This window comes from Cupressus sempervirens, chromosome 9 (genome assembly GCF_028749045.1).
Source record: "Cupressus sempervirens isolate cs-2001-9-10 chromosome 9, ASM2874904v1, whole genome shotgun sequence".
In the NCBI taxonomy this organism is placed as follows: Eukaryota; Viridiplantae; Streptophyta; class Pinopsida; order Cupressales; family Cupressaceae; genus Cupressus; species Cupressus sempervirens.
This window is the reverse complement of record NC_143126.1, coordinates 478,769,915-478,795,070: the sequence shown is the minus strand read 5'-3', so window position 1 is coordinate 478,795,070 and position 25,156 is coordinate 478,769,915. Positions and strand designations below refer to the sequence as shown.

Genomic DNA, 25,156 nt, shown 5'->3' with positions numbered 1-25,156 from the left:
AGGATCAGTCTCCAAGTGGGAGATTGTTGTTTAGTGTGGAGCCTGATCAATCCCCAAGTGGGAGATTGTTAGATTGTGGTGACTGATCAGGAAAGTACTGTATAACATATGGCCGACATGTTATAACCCTAAAGCGGTTTAATACTTGTATAAAAAGGGCTTAGGGTTGGGTATTTTTTATGTGTGGTGATACAAAATTGGTTCTTGCGGCGGTATTGAGCTGTAAGGGATTACAGATTGTAATCAGGTTGTAATCACTGGATTGTAATAAGATTGGACTTGCTGTTTGGTGGACGTAGCCCAGGGATTGGGTGAACCACGTTAAACCTTGGTGCCTTGTGTTCATTTCTGTGTGTTCTATTATTTTTGTTATTGGTTATATTTGCATGTAGTTTTTATTTCTGTCCGTGGTTTATCCTAACATACCTTTGAAGATTGCACTAGGTTGGTGGAGTTGATGAAAATACCATGTCCAATATACTTAAAGGAATATTCACAAGTTTGTTCTATGGAAGCATAGAAGTAATCTAGATTCCTAAGATTAAGTCCATTTGCATTTCATTTCTTGAGTTGGAAATCAAATTATTTCCATTGCACATCGTGAAGCCATATCATTCATAATTGAAGTTGATGAATCTTGGTGAACTAGTGTAAGTATCCTCATGATACCAGCAAATCACATTATTGCCACTAAGTGAGTATCCATAGTTTAAAGGAACCTTGAAGTTGCCCCGATGATCTTTCTTTGCAATTTTTAGCATACATGTGTCTTTTTTCAAGAGAGGATTTAGTATTTGGTATTGTCTTGAAACATTGATTGTTTCATCGTGCATTTTGAACTAGCATAAAACTCACATCAAAAGGCACCAATTCTAATAATTGAGCAACAACTCAGCAAGAGACACCAATCCCTTTGAAAAGAACACATCCACCTCCAAAAGAATAAAGTGACAAGGTTTGATATTCTTAGCCACTAAACCATTAGAGACACGTATCCTCTTAGCTGAGCATCAACTTAGCACAATACACCAATCTCTTTGAAAACGAGGCACCAATGCACAAAAGAATAAAGTGACAAGGCTTGATTTTCTTCTTGAATCAAGGTCTAATCATCTTCTACAAATCTGCTAAAAGAAAACTTGTTTAAATCTTCGTAGTATCTTCAAAAATCTCCCCTCATAGTTCTTCAATAATGCTTCTTTAAATTATCTTATAATCTACAAATAAAATTTAATCATAGGTCTGAAATAATGCCTTGTAAAGCTTCTCATCCATCATTTTTGATCTTTTCCTGGTTCTGCTGTGGTCTTTTGTGAATAGCAATAATATTCAATTAGTACTTGATAAAATAAACTCCAATCGACTTCTCTTTAATACTTGTAACATGCACCCTTTCACCAACCAATACCTATTATGATGCTGATTGGCCAAGACATCATTTAATTATTCTATTTATATAATTAGGGCCCATACTAGGGTAGCGGTTCTGCTGGGAGGGGGAGGATCAACCACAGTAATTTTTATTTATTTTGTGAACAATAAAATTTGGCCGAAGAAAATCCTTAGAAAGGTGATGTCAATTTCAAAGGACAGTTCAGCTTCTATTTGTGGATGTAAATTGAATGCCCAAGCCAGGTTCAAAAACCAATTGAGGTCCTCTCCTTCAAGAGGAGGTAGAAGATATATAATTTAACTAAATTATGACTTCATAAAAATTGCATTTCTATACACCATTAAGTTTGCTTGCGTTTGACCTTAATGACAATTTTTAACATGGGAATCATGGAAAAGTTGAAAATTGAAGTGTAGAGGTATAAGTTATTAAACGTATGGTAGATATGATGGGGTTTGGATCAGATAGTTTGAAGATGAGATGGATGAGCAAGAGCACAGTGAAGAACTATATCAATTCCTTCCTAACAGGTTATGCACATCTTATTAAACATCAAAGTGGTTTGTAAGTTTTAATGGAGATGATTTCCCCTCTTCTCCCCAACCTTGCTAGGAATGAACTTGTACTCCATTGACTACTTTTCTCTTGAAGGGAATTTCCATTGCATTTTCACATATTGCTTCACTTTGTTATGACTTAAACACTATTTGCAGGTAAGTTTTCTCTCCTATTTCTTGTTGTCTGTTAGAAATAATGTCAACAGTGTTAGGCGCAGCAAGACAGGGTTGCCCTTTGATCAGGGTCTTGGCGTTTGGCTTAATCAGTACTGCCTAAATAACTGTTTGGTCTTAGGTGTTATAGCCACCAAAATGAGGTGAATGGCCCTATCCCTTGGGGAAAGGAAATCAAGAATAGGCTAAAGTTATCTTTGTCAATTTTACCAAGAAAATATTATGCTTTGATAGCAAAGTTAATATCTAATTTAACAATCCACTTTTAAACAAAACTTATCTCCTCATTATAAAACATAACTGAAACCTATTTACAATTCTTGACTGACCAGTGCTTCTCATATGAAGTTAAAAAATGTAAAGAAATTGCAAGAATGTATTTAAGAGAAAATATTCACTTGATCAAGACACTGTTGAATGTGAGAAGAATCTCTTTACATATAGAAAGTTCTCCACAAAAGAAAGCCTTGCTTTATTATTGCAAAAACTTGATAAAATGTAATAATTAGATCACTGCAGAGATTGGAACTTTTTTCTCATTTCCCTCTCTTACAGAGAACTGCATTTCCTATCTCCCTAACTGTACAAGCTAAAATCTTCATAAGAACATGGGCAACCATGTTTACGTTGCACCCAGTAGTTGTGGTGTCCCATGCGAACAAGATGCTGGTTTTTGGTCAAAGCAATGAAAATGGGGATTTGCGTGGAGGTTATTTTTCACAACTTCTCCAAATTAAACTTTGTATAACATTTGTAAAGCCCTGTTTTATATTATTTATTTTAAAGAATTTTAATTATAGCTTATTTCTCCTATTTGAAATCCATCTAATTGAATTTCAGTTACCTTTTCACTCCGCTGAGTCAGTGCCATTTAAATGTAATGCTACAATTATCCCATCGTTGGAAATTGCCTAAAAACCTGTTACATGTATAAATACATGCATTTTATTGAGATATGCTCTCAGTCTTCGATGAACAGTGCCCAGAGTTCATTAATTGCAATGTCCCTGTGCCCGTGAGTGCTTCTTGTAATACTTGTTGACATTATCGCCAATGTTTTGACAATTTAGCCTTGAGATTTAAGAATATCATTGGAAATTAGGCCACAGAATATTCCGAGGTTGTCGAAATTTTAAAGACTCAAAACTGATTTCCCTTGCAACCTGTTTGTAAATTATCTTCTAGACGTTTTATTGATTTCATTTGCTTACTTGACTTTGCTAGGTTCTTGGTGCTGAATTTGAGCTCCCCTCCAATATAATACAAATTCAAATTGGTGAGCACTCAATGATGTTATTTTTCATGAGGATCTGCTGTACATGTATTAACACTACAATAATTTTTGGTACATGTTTTCCAAATGGCAGCGACCTCTTGTATTTGTATGAGAAATAAACCAAGAGGAGACATGTCCCTTCAAGGGACATGTCTATTCATTGATATAATTAACATATAATAATAATCTTGATTGTATATGAATCATTATTATATTAATCCATCTCATAGGTATATCCTACTAAAGCTAGCAAACATCCACACTCCTTAGTTAGGGAGGATAAACACAAGATATATATTACACCATTGGTAATATTAGGAATTACACAAGCGAAATCTTTGATTAGAAGATTTCCTTTATTCTAATATCACATTTAATATCATGAGTATTGGTCTTCCAGAATATCAGCACAAGATATTCACCAAGTACTCAAAATGTTTGATATCAAATATGATATTATGAGTATTGGTCTCCTAGAATATCAACACATGATATTCACCAAGTACTCAAAAAGGTTTGATATCACATCTGATATCATGAGTATTGTTCTCCTTGAATCTTGACATTTGATATTCACCAAGTACTTTTTGAGCAATGGCCTTCATGTAACAACCCCTTTTTCCTGGGTCTTAACTAACAACTAGTATATCATAAAATTACAATTACCACTTCATATTCATGAGAAGGCAGTTATAATAGTTAGATTCATGTGAATGAGATCAATGGTTACAATCAGTTTAACGAAAATTTCATAACTAACAATTGATAGCATCATCAATAAAGCTAAATAAATAATTTAACTTTTACATACCCTAAATTCCGAAACTGGAATCCACCTAGGGCCACATCTACAAAACCCAGGTTAATCCACATATACCACAACTTATACCAAGAAAGTTGGTTATGATATTAAATGTTTAATATTCTCTTGTTATACAAATTGACCAAGTAGCTCATGGTATTGTCCTACATACACTCTTGCTTACCTAGTCATTTACCTTTAGCCATGGTGGTTCAAGACTTGTACCTATTTGCCTAGTGATGGTGGTGCCCCTGTGCCCAATTCATTTCTGACAATGCTTCTACCCCTTGATGCACTCATGCAAGGGTATTCTCCACAATTATATCATATTCCTCAACATAATAACAATTACTATAACAAGTTATTAATCATGAACTATCATAACAACTAATTGCCATTTTACTTCCCATGAATTCATGATGAATAACCAACTTTCCAAACTAGCATTAAAATGTCATCATAACGGTTAATGCCAACTTCATATGAAATTATAATGATTAACCTTCTTACCATTTCAAATGAGCGTAACTAATTTTACTTGTTAATTGACTTCACATGAAACCTCAACGACTATATGAACATTTCAAATGGAGCCAAAATTGGGATGTAACATACCTTGCTCCTTGCGATTCATCGTCCTCAATGAATTTTTGAAATTTTCACTATAAAGGAGCATTTAAAATTGGGATGTAACACTTCCAAAAAGTTGAGATGCAAGATATTCACTAAGTACTGAGTAATGGCCTTCCAAAACATCAAGTCCCATGATATTCACCAAGTACTCTGTGTAATGGCCCTCTAGAACATCAATTTACATAACATTCATCATGTACTCAAAAACATGTTTATAAAGTATGTGCACACGCATTCTCATAATGCTTATTATATAAACATCCATCATGCAAAGTATAATCTATCATGATCTACATAAACTTCGTAAGATATCCATCATAATAGAAAATTAAGTTATTGTAAGGTCATCACCTTTTAATAACTTTTGCAAATACAAGTGACATCATTTGGAAGTAGTCACTTCCTCATGACGTACACAGGGTGTAGGCCCATTAAAATCTCATAGTCACGAGGTATATTCATGAACTGCAGCTTGACTTCTACAAGTTATTGATCACTAGAGAATCCATCTCAACATGGTTTACTCCCTTAGAATCAATATGATCGAGATCACCTGAAGGTCGACTGAATCATATCCTCTATTTGCTCCCTCTCTTTCAAGTTTGCCTTTAATGAAATGTCAGGCTCCCTTTGAATCTCAATCTCCCTCTTCTTGCAATAACATTCTCGGAGGAAAAGATCAAGGCACATAACTCTTATAGTATAAAGAAGAATGTTAGTAGTTTAACTCATGTTTGTTACTAACAACAACAAAAAGAAATTCTCATTATTATCATGATTTATATTATAATTCTCAATTGTATAAATTCATATATATACTTTATGTATATTTATATTCAATAGTCTACAATTGCGAGAAAAGAATTTTACATCTATAAAATGAGAATTCATAAAGCTCTAATATATATATCTTATAATGAAGTTACACACATAATTTCATTATATCATATATGCAAGGTAATATTCTTACCTTCTAACATGTTTCAATCACATAACTCTTTGATATATGATAACATATTCTAATTGTTATTGCTTGATAAAGGTAAGGAACTCTACCTCACATTATCTCAAGATTCAAATGCTCTCTCTTGCAAATTTTGGGCTCTAATGCTTCTCTCCGTTTCGATTAAATTCCTTAATCGTAGGCCCATGGATATGTCTTACATGGCATTCCTTTAATCTCCACCCACCATTTACATGGGTAACCTCTTAATGCACGAGGGATTGGTGTAGTAGTACTATACAAACTTATCATTCTTTATTTTCGATCATTCGTCCTTTTGGTCTACGGTGATGTGTGTCACTTTAAAGTTTAAACATTCGCAAGGTAAGTAGATGTGTCCACATTCACAAGGCAAGTAGCTGGGGCAGGTCTAATGTGCTGAATTCTTTCTTCCAAATAGTGATTATTGACAGTGATATATACGGAGGCGATTCCTCTATTGAAATGAAATCTTTACTTGTTTGTAGGTATCTCATCGTTGTCTCTGTTATTCCATATTTGGTGCCTTATTTCTCTTTTATATATGTATCGTTGACAAGGTTTGGCCAATGAGAAGTCATTGTTTTGCTCCATTTATTTTTCGGTGCTCGTTCCTTGTGTCACTTCCTTCATGTGATTGTGTCCTTTGTGTATGCAATATTCGGCGGGGGCTGTTTCACTCTTTCTGCTCACGAAAGGGCTTGTATGCAATTATCCATGGCAGTTTATCAATTTTTATGATCACGAAAGGGTTGCTTGTATTTTATAGTTTCAGAGATTTGGGACTCCCCTGAGGTTCAATCTTGTGATCGATGTCACAAGAATGCTTCTTCAGAATTCCCTACTATGAGATAGTGGAACGTCTCACAGTTTTGGACACTATAGGTGGATTGCCCTTAAGGAGCGGTATGCATTGTGCAATTTGGTCAAGAAACTCGTTTCTCCTTCATCCATTTATATGCCCGCCGAGATCATTGTGATTTCTTCATGCATCCTCCTTGCTACTATGTCACTGACAATTCTATTGATCTACGATTTGTTATCCTCCACCACCCTATGTAGATCTCATGACAAGACAACAATAGAAAATTTGATAAAACAATGATCCATGAAATCTTACATCCTTTGAAATGTTATCATGGACGGTCAACAAGTACGTCTAATTCTGATGGCAAATCAGTTTTGTTATATCAGTGTTATCTGGCAATCATTTATCTTCTATTCATTGGCAATTTCCTTGTTCCTTCCTTGAGTATATGAACTATATTTCATATTTGGTGTCTCCTTTCCTCATTTGCATGATATGCAGTCACTCTCACTAAGTTTGGTAATCATGTATTAAAGTTTACTAGACCAAATGCTTTTGAATGTAGACTACTATTGATATGGGATATCGTCGATTGCCTTTTAATTCAGATAACGTATGATTTTGTTCACACTCCTCTATTGACTTGTAAAGACTTGGATTGCCCAATCGATGGGTATTGAGATAGTTATGTATTCTTATGCCAACTCTACAAATTATTTCCTTAATTCCTTTTTACATTTGTAGTGCAACCTGGCTCTAATACCATGTTATTTTTCCTCAGGATCTGCCGCAAATGTATTAACATTGCCATAATTTTTGGTGTGTGTTTTCCAAATGGCAGTGACCTCTTGTATTTGTATGAGGAATAAACCAAGAGGAGTCATGTCCCTTTATGGGACATGTATATTCATTAATATTATTAATATCTAATAATAATCTTAATTATATATTTATGAATCATTATTAAATTAAGTAATCTCAGAGGTTTATCCTACTAAAGCTACGAAACATCAACAAGTGACGCTTTCTATTTGCTGCTTTTGGTAAATGTGTCTAAGGTAATAAGCAATTTTGGATTATTGACGGTATCTAAATGACCAAGGGGTAATTGAAATGTCCCCTTTTGTCAATGGCTAGTTTTGCCCAAATAACACATTCCAAATAGAAAAAAGAAAGAATAGAATTAGTAGCATCCTTGTACTTGATTGAGATCCTACAACACGTTAGGATATCATGGGACTAGAATCGACAAAATGATCTTACTTATTAAGGGCATTAAAAGCATAGGTCTTCCCTTTTTAAAGGGGCAGGGACATCTATTTAATCATAAGATACGTTATATTTATTGATGGAGTTCAGCCATAGGAGATCTAGGATAAGGGGCATATTTGGGTGCCTCTAAAAAATCTTGTACCCTAGGCCCGAGAGTGGATGGCATCCCCCTTGTCCTCATGTTGCCCTTTGTCATTCATATGAGGGGATTAACCTAGTGAGGAATCCGTAGCTGTTCCCCTCTTCCATTACCACCCTTATCCTCTAGATGATTGGAATTGTTTAACATAATGGTCAACAGAAGTAAGAGTTTGAGGAAAGTACAATTGTGTATCCAGAGGGTCACTTCCTAAGCCCACGGGCATAACATGCTTGCACCTTTCTTGGCCTCGTGGTACTATCCATCACACCATGGAGTATAGTGCTTAGAAGAGTACCTCACAACGGTTTCTCCTTCCTTCTATTGACCTATTATTCTCCCATGATTGAATGAATGAATGATAGATTTTAATAACATCCACAAGGCCGAAGCAGCCTATGGGACCCACTAATAGCAGAAACCCCAAAAAAGTGTACCAAAAGCGTTAAGACAATTTGGCAGTGGATTTGGATCAATAAGTTTGCTGTTTTGTTGAGCTGTGTCTCAAATAAAGTTCATATATTATCTGCTTCTAAAATATCCACATAGCTGGAACAGATATTATTGTATTCTAGGCACTCCATGATAGAATGAAGCTTTGTCTTTATGACTACAATGTTTGAAAATATGCCTATTATCTTTTCCTATTCTTCCTTAGGTATCATCCATCTATTTGTTTTACACTTCAAATAATGAGAACTAGTTTTGAGTTGAGTTACTAGCATTTTTACTCTCCATTTAATATTTTTGTTGGCTCTCCATTAAAATTTTGCTTAGATACCTACATACATAAGTGCACACACACATGTGGTCTATTTAGTTAAATAAATATAACCTGAGGAATATGTATATTACAAACAAGGCCTATGTATACTGCACAAGTCTTCTGTTTTCTGTATGGCAATCTGATCTACTTCTCATTCACATATATGTAGGTGCATAAGAAATGCTTTTTTATTCCTTGGTTGGTTCTTTATGGATCTCCCATTTCAATTGAATTCTTCTCCCTTTAGAGAAGTCACGCCTCTTCATCATTTATCTTCCCTTTTGAAAGAGTCACAACTCTTGTGTCTCAATTATATTTTACTTATCTCAAATTCTGGGGAATCGCTGTCTTGAAGTATTTTCTTTATTAAATTTAATGATCATCATTTCCATTAGACTAATTTTAAATGACTTTCTTATATAACCAATACACTTTATTCTTTATAAATGATCCAATTTGCAGTTGCTGATTCCTTCCAATTCTGGTTTGAATTCTCCTCCAATTCTTATAATCCTTTCATATCCCCTTTCTAATGAATTTCTCCTCTTGCTCTTATATCTCATATTTGAGCAAAACATGGCTGTTGAGTTCATGCCGTTTGATCATTTGTTTTGCTTAACTAAATATTTATTATATTCAATTTTATTCTATTCTATTTTGAATTTAATTATTATTGTTCATTACTTAATCCCATTTGAAGAAGGGGACATGACAGTGGTGTAGGTGCTACTAGTTACCATTCAGGTGAATGAGCAAGAGTAATATGAACCGTTGAAAATATTTTGAGTCAGATCAAGAGGGTATTATGGCATCTTCCATGTGATTGATTAGGCCTCACTGTGCACAGCTTGCAATTTGCTATATTAGGTTAGTTGCAATATAATATTATGAATTGTACTATTGGAAAATTTACACTCATATTCAATAGTTAAAACTGGAAATCTGTTGCATCATGCTTTTTGGTTTCCTGTTTGAAATTCCTCTAATCCTGCACTTGGATAATATTGTTCTTTTACGTCATTTTGCAGTTTTTGCAATTTATCATTAATAATATACTTTTTAACCACATACCTTTTATTTTGCAGTTTGAACACATTTCATTTTGCTGGCCGAGGTGAAATGAACGTGACATTAGGTATTCCTCGCCTGCGTGAAATTTTAATGACAGCGTCGAAGAAAATACTTACTCCTGTGATGACTTGCCCACTTCGTCAGGGTAAAACAAGGCAAGTATGAAGTTGATTATTTCATAGCTTTCCATACATAAGCTTGTAACCCTTTACATTAGATGTCTCAGATCTTTGACTTTTATAAGCTTCAGCAGATCCATCATATTTACATGTCACCATTTTTTATGTTGTGCGCAGTGTTTCCTTGAGAGATATAGGGAACTGTATTTTTCCATAAAAGGTGTAATGGCTAGTGATAGCTTTGCATAGGAACGAAGAATAATTCAAGCAGGATCTGTCTTAGTCTTAGAATTTGCTTTGCATAACTACATGGAGTATGTCGGGCTGCAGTTCGCAGTCTATTTGAATATCTTTGCTTTGCTTTTTGCTATTATCTGAACTTAAAACTATACTCCAATATTGAATGTTTAATAAAAATGACGAAAATGCAAATATAGGAAATTTGATTTTTAAACATTGGAGATACAAGGTAAAGTATATTATTTAAGAAGTATTAAGATTACTTCGGTTTTTCAATGTTAGAGGGTGTGCAATTGACATAGCTGGGAATTGCAATTTCAAAAATGTATTCACTATTGGTTTATTGTAATTGAAAGAATTCACTTCTGGTGTAATCCAACATCACTACTGTCTACATATGGCTCCTATTTTGCCTTGTGTGCAACCCAAAAAGAAATAGGACCTCTAAACTTTGGCTGCTTGATGGTACATGGTGTACTTGGTTACTTCTTATTTCATACTAAATGTCACACACAAAATGAAAAGAGAAAGCTTAAAAAGAGTGATGAAGCAAATGTAAAAGATTGAAGAGCTTAAGGATTAAATATAATATTTCTATTGAAGATAGGAGGCATTGGAGGTTGAAGGAATTTTTATCATTTCAAACTAGCTTTTCACTTAGAGATGGTACTTTGAATGATAAGTACCAATGTCATATCTCTACATCCCTTCATGGAATAAGGGAGCCTTGGCTTTACTTGACATTTGTTTCTTATGGGTATGTATAACATATCTACTTTGGTTCAGGTTCTTTTGTGCAATAGAGGAGGGATTGGTACCGCAACACCATAGGGATATCAACACATTCAAACGTGTCATTTCTTGAAGGAGAGTCATTTTCTCATTGTGCAGCACTAGAGGAGGGGTATTAACACATTTGGAAGAGATGTGGATTCTAAAAGGAGACTTTTCTATTGCTATGCATGGAGAATGGGTATGTTTTGCATTCTCTCGAGCATAGTTCAAAATATCTCAGATATAGGTGTGATAAGTCTACTTATCGCAGTATTTTTTGGCTCCCGAGAAGTAACATTAACTTATCTTGGATAAGTCATTGCAAAGAAGTTTCAAAATATCAGAGAGAACTTGGTAAAATATCGGTGATATTTGTCTATTTTATCACGATAAATAGAAAACTTATCGGCCGATGTCCTAGAAAAGGGAAAAACACATTTTTTTGATTGGAAAAACAAAATTGGACAGGAGAGAAAGGGCAAAGAGGATAAAGAAGGTTCCATCCAGATTGGAAAATCAGATTTCTCACTGGAAAAACAGATTTTAAGTTCCCTATATTTTCTCAAGAAGTTTCCAACTTATTTTCAATATTTTCTGATGTCTTTTCTTTGCCCTCGGCGGTAAGGTAATGATAACAATATTTTGAATTATTGTCTTAAGTTATACGAACTTTCTGCAGTTTGGTAGTCAGGAAATCCACTGGAGTGAATTTAGTTTTTCTTGGGTAAGGAAAATCAGCACAGGGCCTCTATCAAAAATTTCAAATGTTATCCCAAGTTTCTCGAATGAAGACAACAAGGGGACACATTTCAGCGATAGAGGCGGAGAGAGCCATTTGCTAGGGATGGCAAGGTGAAAACTATTAAACAGAAATTTAAAAATAAAAATAAAATAAAATATTCACAAGCAAACTTTGATAAGATAATCATGGTATACATCATTAGTAGTGTTCCTTCTTAGGGTAACTTGGAATTATGAGACAACTGCTTGAATTCTTTAAAACTATAACAGCTCATTTTGCTATGAACTTGTGTAATTGATAATATAATGACAAATATATATTAAATAACTGTAAATGCCACATGCTGTCTCTGATATACAATTAAATTCATATTTAACTGATAATTTTGCATTTAGGATCTCTGCTATCTCAAATATGGCAATGTAATTATGCAGGATGATCTTGTTATATTGCAATGTCTGGTGTAATTCTTTGAATACATGCAATGAGATGTAAAATAGTATTGCTTGTGGCAATATTGATTCTTGTCTCTTATATCATCGCTTAAATCATGCAATATCTGATTTATCATTTTTATCATTGCCTATAATGATATAGTTGCTGTTTAAATGGGGATGTTTAACCATGCAACAATAATATGATTCTCTGTCTGATGTATACTGTTCTTGCTTGCAATCAAAGATGTTATCTCAGATATGGAGTTATGCTCTTGCAATCAGTTTAACCATGTAGGCAATTGCTCAAATGAGCAGATCCAATCAATAGATAAGATGTAATAAGTTTCCAATCGATGATGATTTGAGTGAGTTGGATCTTCCTTTGATATCTTGCTTGGTTAAGGTGTTGCACCTCTTGGATGCTGAAGAGGCATATCCTTCCAACTCTCTCTTCTTCATAACACAAATAAATCTCACCTTAATCACATCCTCTATTTTGATTAATGATTTCTGTTAACTTAATTATTATCAATTGTGCCTTCAAAGCATAACAGTTTCTTATGAAAATGATATCAATCAGTTATTTGCATGAATCACTGCCTTTTATGCTTAATATCAATGTCATTTCTCTAGTACTTGCTGCCATTATCGATTCTCAACAATTTTGATCACTAGTATCAATCCATGCTTGTTTGTTTCTTCCCAAATTGCTTTATAAACAGATCTGCTTCTTAGCCGATGTGAATAGGTAGCATCTATTTGTTTGTTTTAGATTACGGTAAAAGCAGGTTTTGAAGGGGCCTCGAAACCCTTTAACAAAAACAAGAAAGATAGGCAATTAAGACCACCAGGAACAGTCCTGAAACCTACTGAAAAGCAGAAAGAAAATCAGGTTTTACAGGGACTTGAAACCACTAGCAAAGTTCAATAAAAGTATCCAGGTTTAACAAGGACCTGGAACTTGAAACAAAGTTTTACCAAAAAAAAGGACCAGAACCAGAAACCAGAACCAAAAACATAGACCAGATAAAGGACCTATACATAAACAGAAACAACACAGAAGACCCAAAGCTTCTATTGCAGTTCCGTAATCATCTTGACACCCTCCCTCTCGATCATAGTAGTGTTCTGAATGGAAGTGGCAGCCGAAGTTGTAGCAGCTTGCAAGGCTTTCTTCCTTGAACTCTGCCTTGTCCTCTTACTCGGGCCCTCCGAAGAAATAGTGTCTTCATTTACTCTTTTTCCAAGGCTAGTTGCAGCGGCACAAATGCTTGATGTTACCTGCTCCATTTTTGTACCACTTTCCTTGATGAGCATTCTAAGATTTAACTCATAATCTTTAAGTTTTTTAGGGATATCTCCCATTTGCACCTCCAAGTGATTAATTATGGCCCGATCAGCATCCTGGTTGTGTTGCATTATTTCCACTTTCCTCTTCAGCCCCATAATTTCATTATAGATCCAAGAATCAACTTGGAGAATAGAGTCCGCTTTGAGCTTTGTAGAATGTAAGAAGGAAAGCTTGTTGTCCCTCTGCGGTAAATCACAAATGTCATCAGTACTCTCATGTAAAGGGGAAACGACCTTATCCATTTGTTCCTTCCTATCCATCTGGGCCTCCTCTCTGTTTTCAACAGGGGTTTCTTGCTGAACTGGATCCTCCTTTTGTTGTTCCCCAGTCTCCGTAGCAGGAGTAGAATCTAGAACCATATGATCCACATCCTTCATAGTAACTGGATCATCAGTTAAGTTATCTTTGTCTTTAACACTCCCCCTGGACACAGTGTGATTACCTTCATTGTCAGAGATGCTCTGTTCTGAGTTACCCTTTGAAGTATCCTCCTCTTTTTCTTTATCAAATTTTCCTTTTGTTTCCGGATATCCCTCCAAATTTGAGCTGAATTCCTCAACATCTGTCCCTTCCTCTTCCTCCAAGATATCCTTCTCAGAACTCTCCGACTTCGACTCTGTTTCAACAATATGTTTCTGAGAACTTGAGGGTTTAGGTTTAACCTTTTCTTTCCCTTTAACATTCCCATCCATCATACACTTCATGGATTCAGAAGTCGAAGCAATGGACTTATTTTTACAAAAGCCCTCAATAAGAAGTATCAGACCTTCATGTAAAATAGGTCGAGACTCCTTCTTCCTATGGGCAAATAAACTTTGAAGCAACGAAAACGCAGATAGAAAGGGAAAGAAATTCTATCCTTGTATCTAAAATGGTTGAGGAAAACAAAATGAAATTTGTGAACTCTTTTGTTCCTACCATCCAGGCTGAAATACTCACGAATGCAGCAAAGCACATCATGCCAGATACCTTTAATTTGCTCCACATCAAAGAAGTCTCCACTCTTTTCCAGTTGCTTCTCCTCATCATCCGTCTTTGAAAAATTTTTATAGGCCGCATTGGAGATATTGGTTTGTTTTGAGAACTTAATGCCACGCGTGGGGAGCCCCGTGACCTCGGCAATGAATTCCTTAGTAAGCTTCATAGTGACTCCATGGAGAGTGACTCTGTCATCAGCCCAAATTTTTAAAGAAAGTGGTAGTGATATGGGGTTTGAAGCCATGCAAATGCTCCAGATAACTAATCACCTTCCCTTTTTGAAGAATCTTCCAAACATCCTGATGAGCCTTCCAGTCATCACATTTTTTGGGTTCTTGTTTCCGCGGCTCACCCCCCATTCTGCCAAGCAAATGCAAAACCAGAAACATGCAGATACAGAACGTAGAGAGTATGAAAGGAAACCAGTTTTTAGTTACCTGATTTGGAGGTCGCCTTTTAGAAGATACGTGCTAAAACCACATAACATTAACATCAATGTACCTCCTCGAGGAAGGTAATCTGATAGTCGTAAGGCCATTCCACCAAATCATTAAATTGCTAATCCAAACAAATCTTTCCCACTTCGGAATGAATGGCTTCATAATTAATAATCGTTTTAAGATCAACATGCTTTTTTAATTCCTCATGCCACCTCACCTTATCCCCCGCTTGAATAGCACAGTTGGCTATCCAATCAGCAACACCACTGGCCTCGTGGTATGTATGGGAAATGATCACCTTATTAGACTTTTGAATTAAGGTTTTAATTTCCATAACCGTAGCTTCAATAGACCATGAGATAACATGTTTATTATATAGGGTATTTATAATGTTCAAAGAATCACCTTCCAACCATAATTTGGAATACCCCAACTTGATAGCTAGCTTAATAGTATAGAGGGCAGCAGTGGCTTCAGCAATGTGGCTATTAGATTTACCAATAGGGATAGCAATAGCGTCAATAACATTACCCACCTCATCTCTCAGGACCCCTCCACATCCCGCTCTTCCTGGGTTTCCCTTTGCAGCTCGATCAAAGTTCCCTTTGATCCATCCAAAAGGAGGCGCCTTCCATTTTATAGTCAATCTAGGATTATCAGTTTTTAGATTGGACCTTTCAGATCGTAAAGGGTTCTCAAAGTGGAAACTTTGCTCAGAAATTCTCTGGGATTTAAAGTTCTCCTTGATGGCTCTAATGATATTCTGACCAAGCCCCCATCTCGGAAGATCTTTACTCCTAAAAATTCGATTATTTCTTTCTTTCCAGATTCCCCACCAGAGGTGAGGGAGAGTAAGTTTCCAAAGAAAAAGAGCATCAGGATCCTTAGAGGGGCAAAGCCAACTTCTAAAAGAGAGCTCCACATTGTTTTGATGGACCCATGTTATACCCCAGAAGTTAAGAATCTTCGTCCAGACTTGTTGGGTGTAGGAACAATTCAAAAACATATGGTCTCTATCTTCAAAAACATTTTTGCATAAAATACACCTGTTAACCACATTAATACCTCTTTTTTGCAAATTATCTAGGGTCAGAATTTTATTTTGAAGCAGAATCCAAAAGAAGATATTAATTTTGGGAATGAGACCCTTAATCCAGGCATGAGACCAAAGAGGTTGACTTCCTTTATCCTTTGAGGCGAATATAGAAGAGACTTTAAAATGACCACTAGGGTCAGCATGCCAAATAACCTCATCCTCACGATTAGGATACAGAGAAACAACATTGATAGATAATTGGCTATTGGTGAAGCCTTGATCAACGTTAGTTAAATTCACCCAGGAATCATTCTGCCAATAATGACTAACTAATATGTCAAATCTTTGCTTGCATCGGTCAACAAGATCATTGTCAAGGACATCTTCAATCAAGGGATGATCCATTAACCAAACATCTTCCCAAAATTTCACCTGAAGCCCATTACCAATTTTCCATGAACATCCTTTTCCTAGAGTTTTCTTGGTCCCCTGAACAACCCTCCATATAGAGGAAGGATGAAAAACATCAGGAGCAGAGAAGAAATCAGGAAGGGATTTAGCATTGAAGAGGTATTTTTGTTTCCATATGGTGCTCCACTCTTTGTTATCATGATAGACTCTCCAACCTTGTTTTGCTAAAAGAGCATCATTCATGCATCTGATTTTCCTGATTCCCAAACCCCCTTCTCTTAATGGTTTGCAAACATTATCCCAAGCAATTAAAGGCATTCTCCATTTCTCCTCAGAACCAGTCCATAGGAAATTTCTTTGAATTTTTTCAATAGACTCAACATATTTTGTAGGGATTCTAAAGAGACTTAAAGCATAAGTAGGTATGCTTTGAAGACAAGCTTTGAGAAGAGTTAACTTACTTGCTTGGCTTAAAAGATTCCCTTTCCATCCTGCAAGTTTCTTATTGAATTTGTTAATAAGATCTTCCCAGAAAGTATCAGGGATCTTCAGACCTAGAGGGAGGCCTAAGTAAGAAGAGGGGAGGGATCCTATAGAACATTCACGGATTTTAGCAATTTTGTTTTGTCTACGGATAGGGGTATTAATAAAGTACAAAACACTTTTATTCCAATTAACCAACTAATTAGAGGCAGAGGAATATAAGTTAATAGCTTGCTTCAAATTTCTGGCTTCCTTAACTTCAGCCTTACCCAAGAAGATGGTATCATCAACAAATTGTCCATGAGAGCAAACAAAAGGATGGGAGGAAGGTTGTAAACCCTTAATGAAACCTCTATGGATCAAATCCCCAATATGCCTCCCCAAGCAATCAGCCATGATTACAAAAAGGATAGGAGATAAAGAATCACCTTGTCTCAAACCCCGAGGGGGATAAAAGAACTGAAATGAGCTACTATTAACCAAAACAACAATAGAAGAGGTAGAGATCAATTGATGAATAAGACTAACAACCTTGTGATCAAAACCAAAAGCAAAAAGAATTTTTAAGAGGAAAGACCAGTCAACTCTGTCATAGGCCTTAGCTATATCCACTTTCATAATAAATCCTTGATTGTTAGAACAAGATAAGGAATGAATATTCTCATGGGCAGAGATGATAGAGTTAAGGATCTGCCTACCAGGAATGAAGCCATTTTGTTGATCAGCAATAATCAAAGGGATCACTTGGATAAGTCTGGAGGTAAGAACTTTGGAAATAATTTTATAAAAAGAATTACAAAGGCTGATCAGTCTGAAAAGATCAGGAGAATCAGCACCAATTTTCTTAGGGATCAGGCATAGAAAGGTGGAGTTGACTTCCTTAAGCATCTGTTTGGCTCCATAGAATTCCTTCATAGCATCACAAACATCTTTGCCCACGAATTTCCAAAGTTTTTGGAAGAAAAACATGGGAAAACCATCAGGCCCAGGAGCTTTATCTCCTCCCAAGGAGCTGACAGCTTTGAAAATTTCATCATCCTTAGGTATAGAGCTTAACATTTTATTCAGTTCCTTTGAAACTAGAGGAGGAATCACTCTAAGGAATTCAGCCTGACTCTCCGGATTTAAGTTATGATCAGCTGTCATAAGAGAAGAGAAAAAAGTCACCATTTCTTCCATGATGGCGTTGCCCTCTATAATCTTCAGATCTCCCTTTTTAAGGTGTGAAATGTGAATTTTTGCCCTATGTTTAAGAGCAGAGAGATGGAAAAATTTAGTGTTTTTATCACCTTCACTCAACCATAACAGCCTTGACCTTGACCTCCTCTCTTATTACTCCAAGTAAACTGAATTCCATGGAGGTCCATATCCATTAAGCCCTCTTTATTTATAAATTCCAGTAAATCCAATCTCCCTTCCAGCTAGGTAGCATTACCTCCCATTTTTTCGTGATCATAGAGAGGCACATTGAAGTCTCCTATTATAATCCATCTTCCAAAATAGTCCTTACTTTTAAAATTGGAAACAGTCTCCCAAACCTTTTTCCTTAGTTGCTTAGTGTTGGGAGCGTAGATATTCACTATATACCATCCATCCTTCTGGTCAACATTAGTGATTTTGGCTATCATAAGATGTTTTCTTTCAATCAGGATAGATCTAGAGTAATTCTTCTTCCATAACATCAAAGTTCGCCCTGATGCACCTTCTGAATTGCTGGCATTTATAGAATAATTTTTAAAAGCTTTAATCTGTTCCACCTTCTCTTTACTCATCTTAGTTTCTTGTAACAAGAGAAAATCAGGCTTTTGTTGTTTAACAAAATTCCTAACAATATCCAGTTTGTGAATGCTATTCATCCCCCTAATATTCCAATTAATGATTTTCATATCCTATTTTTTAGGGGTAAAATCCATAATAGCTGCCTGCCTACCATCAGCAATATTCTGCATACTTTCCAATTCTTTGGTTTTCTTATTGGGTTTTCTTCCTCGTTTGTCCAGGGAACCAACATCCGGTTTCATCTTAGAAGGCTGTTCCGCTCTTTTTCCAGATTTATTCGGAGTAGAAGCAAGAGGATTCTTCTTAGATTGATGTTCAATTTTGCTACTTCTAGTTTCTACTCCCTTTGTGATAATCTTGTTATTAGTCCTTTTTCTTTGATTTAATATAAGCTTTGAGTTTTCTCCAGAGTCTTTCACAACTTCTAGGGAAAGAGACTCATCCAAAGGAAAGTCAACATCAACCTGAGAGGACCCTGGATCTCCCTAGTCTGAGAAGAAAGAAGATCTCCCTCCTCAGGAATATTTCCGTCATCAGCCAAGAATTCACCTTCCTCTAGCTCGATTTTGTCCTCCATATCTCTTCATCCATCTTCTATCCTTTGATAGATAACAATTTGTTTTGATAGATCTGTCAGATCCTCTGGTCTTTGTACAGGTTCTGAGGAATTAGTATTCACACCATGTCCTACTATCTCTAAGATAGCAATCTCAGAAGAGGGTACATTCCCCAACTCAACCTGTGGAGCATTAGATTCTTCGACTGAAGGTTCTTTTCCCACCTCAACATTAGGATCAATAGACTCTTCATTATTCTTTTGAGCTTGTCTAAGAACAGCTTTGGGTTTCCAAACTTTCTTTTGGTGAACCTTGGGCTTTTTCCTACCGAAACACTGCTTGGAAGCTTTTTACTCTTGGAGGGACAATTTCTAACCAGATGCCCCTGTTTCTTGCAAGCATAACAAGAGTTGGGCAGATCTTCAAAAAGAATCTCTTGAGATTTTTTACCTAGCTTGGATATAAGTTCCACCTTATCAAGAAGATGATTCAGGTCAGCCAATTTAACAAAGATTCTGGCACATTGAAGTTTGGTTCTAGAAGCCGTAGCACTGTCCAAAGCCACAGGTTCACCAAAGGAACTGGCAATACCTTTAAAAATATCCTCATACCAGAATTGAAGAGGGAGACCAAGAAGTCTAGCCCAAATGGGAGTGGTTAAGAAAAAAGAATCAGAGAGATCTATGTTGGGCTCCCATTTTTTAATAGTTAGAGAACTTTTACCAAAGGACCATGGTCCACCACAAAGAACTGCATTCAGGTCTTCCATACAGTTGAAGAAAAACGAGAAGAAACCATTCAACATAGGTGCAATATCTACCTCTCCTCGAATAATCCATTTCCTCTTAACCATATTTCTTAGAGAATCTAGATCTGGTCTTGCCCCTAGAAATTTACCCACTAAGGTGGAATCCATGGAAGGCACAGAAAAATCAACTAAAGGATCTGGGATTAAAACTTGAAACTCACCTTTCTCCCAGCAAGACTTAGCAGTCACCAGTGGGAAAAGAGATTTACCAGTAGGTTTTTTGCCAAACAGAGAAGACCAAGTCCTACTTTTTGAGAGCCCTTCTTTCAACCCTTTTGAGGACTTTTCCTTGTTGGGTTGAACAATATCTTTCTCCTTCTTGAGATCCTGTCCCGACACTTGAAAAGCGGAGGAATCCAATGGTGGGACATGGACCCCACCGAAAGGATCAGATTCTCGCAAAGATTTTTTAGCAGATACACACAAAAGCTTCCCATCATCCACATCGACCAGAGGTACTGACTCACCCTTCTTCTCAGCACCCCCTACCGTTCCTCTTGGGTCTGTACCTCCTGCTAGATTCTCCCCGACCAGTTTCCCACCTACCTACCAACCAGTAGATTCAAAATCGCCCATCCCACTCTTCTACACACCTATGCCCACATCTATTTGTTTGTTGGTGCTTGTGTAGTCGCTGTCAATTGACTCTTGTTTTATTCTTATTATTGTCGGTTCTCATGAGTAGTATAATCACTTTCTTTTTTCATAAAATCAATGATCTTTTTATCAATCTCTTTTGATGCCTGTCATTGTATTTGGGAATACAGACTCCATGTGGATTATATATGCTGAGATGGCCTTCATTATTGGCTATATAGAATATTTTTTAAGTTGCTATTTATAATTATTGCCAACTATGATCAAGGGCCCAAATACACATACAGGCACCTGACATTCTATGTGCTTAGTTTTATGTTCAAACCTATGTTACCAGGGGATGCGTTTCCGGCAAAAATTGACCCCATCCCCACGTCCCCCCATCTTGGAAACTTCCGAAGACCTTTCCCTTGGCTGTCCCGTAAAATTAATGTTTCAGTTTTGATAATTTGTTTGATTTCCACTCTCATGTGAACTGTAAAGTTAAATTATTTAACACAAACATTATATGTTAAGGTTTTATAATTTATATAAGCATGCGTTATCCATGTTTTTATATGAATATTTAAAATTTTCTTGTATATTTAAAATTTTCCCTACTTTTTATATAGCTGTTCCCACTGCCGTCCCCTGCTCCAAGAAAAAAAAAACCGTTCGGGAAACTCATTTCCCCATCCCCATGACCCCCCTTCGAAACCTGGGGTAACATAGGTTCAAAATGACCAGTTATGTTTGAATATTTTCTCGAGTTTCCTTTTAGTTGGCATTGTTTACAATTATTCAGTTAGCTATTATTAGTTCTTCCTTATCGCTAAAAAGGAATCTCGTTGTATGGAATTTAAATCTATTTGGACTGATTAGTAGTAGCATTTGACGATTCTTTTAAAAACCTAGATGCAGCAAAATAGAAGTAAAATGTTTTTAAGAAACAGAGAAAAAGAAATAAACCTACCTAGATTTTCAATTTGCCGTTGAAATTCACCCAAAAACCTTTCCAAATCTGCCCTCAGTTCAAAACCACTACAAATGAACTACTACTACAGGGCTGGGAGGGTGTTTTTTGACTGGAGGTGTAAAAAAAGACGGCAAAAATGAAATGACAAAACTTTTCGTGGACACGCGGTTTTTTTTTTGTTTTTTTGTGTCCAAGTATTTTAGTTTTTTAATAACTGCATGTTCAGCAGTCCTGCATGTATAGAATCCAGAAATTGAATCTGCAAACCCAAACTAGGTTCTGAACCTCAACTGCTATTTGGAAAAAAAAGCTTCTTGTATGAATACAGACCATGATGAGAATAAGACTAGTTCGCTGATTTTAGCAAAGGAAAATGGTGGATACAAATCATGAAAATGCACACTGCAGTCTGACTTCCTAGGATAAATATGCGATGATCCTCTTGAAATAATTTTCCAATCATTAAAATGCACGTAGAAATGAGGGAGATAAAAACCCTTCAGTTACAATAACATCTGTCAAGGTGTCCATGTAATGTGAAAGTTAATTAGAAAATGCAGTTATAATAGTTGTAAAATGTTGACATGAATAGGGAAAATTTTGAAAGTTTTAAGATAATTCCAGCAAATTACAATAACTTCTCTACAATAAAGAACTAGTTGCAGCTTCAAGAGTTTTCCCTTACCATAACATAACTTTTCTGGAATTTTCTTGGAACTTTAGGTAATTTAGAGCTGCCAATATTTTCATGTACCCCAAAGGTTGGCCATCCTTCTTTTGATAGAGTTTTAAGTCAATATGGATGCCTTTGGGTGTGAAGTAGCTATATAGTGCCCTTAGAGGGCATATACATAGGTTATTGATAGCTGGGAAGATGAGGAAGGTTTAATAGTTTAATAATTGTACTGCTGAATTTGATATTGATAGGCTTAAGCATTCTAAATGGAGGTTAAGATTTTGATATGCTTTTTATCACAAGATGTTCAGCAGTTTACTGAAATAGCTAATATAGATATTCTAAATAGTAAAATACCATTTTGAAGGTCTTCTTCCTGTAAAGCTTCACTTAACAGTAAATTTGATAGTAGATTGAAGTGTGTTGTTTGTTTCTTTTACAATTTGTGTAAAGAACTAAAAATGGCATACAGTGATGAGAATTTCAATTTTCATACTATGTTTAAGGCTCAGATGCTAGACAATAGAATGTTGTAAATCCTAAATTAAAGTGAATTGTGCTCTTGAACTTTATTGCTGACCAAGTGCTCCAGCTTCAAAGAATCAATGGATGCTGATTACTTAAAATCAGTGTAACACGTGGACTTGTACCCCCTCCCGAACCTCGAAGTACCTGTCCCCAAGACGTCACTGCACCGGGTACTTGCGTACCCAAGTACCCCCACCTCCGCCATTCCGCAACCATGCTGCCGCTGGAATGGGTACTTGGATTTCTATTTGACTTTTGATTTTTGATTGTTATTATTGGGTATGTAATATGTTGAATGTTCAATGGTTCTAGTTCATGTTGCAATTTTGCTATGTTCAAGTATTTTAATTTGATATTTTCTACTGAAACTTCATTTCATAACAAGCATTTTGAGTTCTATATATATACTATACAACACCCCTCCCTGCCCCGTCCTTCCCTTACTGCCGTCCCCCTGTCATCCCAAAAATGAGGTCCATTTTCCCTCCGGCCCATAAACTCATCTCGACATCCTGACATACCCCAGTACTGGTGTAAGATTGCTTAAAACAAGTTTCCTAAGTCCATTTTTTATGACTTAATGAATGGGTTCATTAGATATTCAATTCTTTGCTTGACAATTTACAGGGAGGATGCTGAAAGAATTGCTGCAAAACTTAGGAGAATCCGATTTGCAGATCTTATAGAAAGTTTAGATGTTTGCAAATTACCCTTTTCTGTACAGAATGGGCGTGTGTTTACTGTGTACAAGCTCAAGATAAAGCTTTTTTCTCCATCATATTATCCACCTCATTCAGATGCAACACTTAAGAAGTGTGAGAATGTGTTTCATAGGAAGTTCCTAGAGACCATGAATAAGAAAGTTAAGGCAGCTGAAAAATTGGTGAGAAAAGGTGGACATGATGCTATTAGAATTGTTTCTGATTCTCGAATTGTGGAAGGTACGACAGGAATCAGTGATGATGATTCTCTAGTTAAGTCAAAAGGTGGGGAGCAAGCAGAAGATGAAGATGATCAGGATGAAGAAGCTAATGATGAAGGAGCAGATGCTCAGAAAAGGAAAGCACAGGCGACAGATGAAATGGACTATGACGACGAGGTTGATGAGAATGAAATGTCTCTTTGTAATGAAGATAATCAATTAGAGGGAGAAGATAATGATGACAATTGCAGTACCGTGCAAGATGAAGAAGCTGAAGAAGAAGATATTGATCAGGAAAATTTTTCAGAATTCAGCAGGATGCAAAATGAAAGCATGTTAACTCAGAAAAAGGCTTCAAAAATGAGCAAACATCAGCGAGGCAGAAATGCAGAAGAAGGAAGAGTTTTGGAGGCTGACTTTCTTTTACCTGGAAATACAAATATTTTACTTGCTCAAGTACGTAATGTACTTCATAGTGTTTTCTTTCACCACGAAAGATTAATATACATAGAACTAAGAAGTATGCCATAAAGAGAAGAGATGTATACTACACTAATTTAATTGAAAAGGTTTCAGTAATATTAATTTCATAAAATGTGTGCATTGCAGATTGCAGAAAATGTTGCAAAACAGGTTTTTGTCCATTCTGTCTCAAATATTGACCGTTGCTCCATCATAGACTACAATGGAGATGCCAATATTCCAGCACTTCAGACAGATGGAATCAACTTTAGAGCTCTAATGATGCTTAGTGATGAACTTGACCTGGATAGATTAACAACAAATAATATAAATGCCATGCTTGAAACTTATGGTGTTGAATCTGCTCGTGCTACTATTGTAGCAGAAGTGAAAGGTGTATTTGATTCCTATGGCATAGCTGTTAACAGTCGTCATTTGAGTTTAATAGCAGATTTCATGACATTTGATGGTGGTTTTAGGCCAATGAGCAGAATTGGTATAGGTTCAAACACATCGCCATTTCTTAAAATGACCTTTGAGACAGCCACCAAATTCATTGTGGAGTCTTGTTTGCAGGGCGAGACAGACTGCCTGGAATCACCATCTTCTCGAATTGTTCTTGGGCAGGTTGCAAAAGTTGGAACAGGTTGTTTTGACATTTTACACAACTTGCAAGTATCATGATCTTGTCAGATGTGGTTGTTCTTGGTCATTTTATTGCTGTATTCTTTTACTGCAATCTTTTGCTAACAAAATTTAATTCATAATCTTTTCAAATGTGGTTGTTCTTAGTCATTAAATTGCATTATTCTTTTACTGTAATCATTTGCTAACCAAATTATATTCAATGTAATGCATCAATGTACATAAACATGTTTTTTCTTTGAGTATGAATATCTTGTCATGCTGGTACTTTTAGAATCTGTAATCATTGATGCAGGTTGGAATTTTAAGTCATTGAAATCATCTTTGTTTTATCAGAATGCAC

The 25,156-nt window shown here is 36.0% G+C and overlaps 1 protein-coding gene across 1 annotated transcript in view; it reads left to right on the top strand.

The window, feature by feature from the left end:
* Positions 1-24,945, top strand: part of LOC149539405 (DNA-directed RNA polymerase I subunit 1-like) — a 39,096-nt gene extending 14,151 nt beyond the window's left edge. Inside the window, exons 4-6 of the mRNA XM_089802570.1 lie at positions 9,888-10,028; positions 23,412-24,162; positions 24,316-24,945. Coding sequence (XP_089658696.1) covers positions 9,888-10,028; positions 23,412-24,162; positions 24,316-24,852 — 1,429 coding nt within the window. The 3' untranslated portion in view covers positions 24,853-24,945. The remainder of the gene's footprint in view (positions 1-9,887; positions 10,029-23,411; positions 24,163-24,315) is intronic.
* The last annotated feature ends 211 nt before the right edge of the window (positions 24,946-25,156 follow it).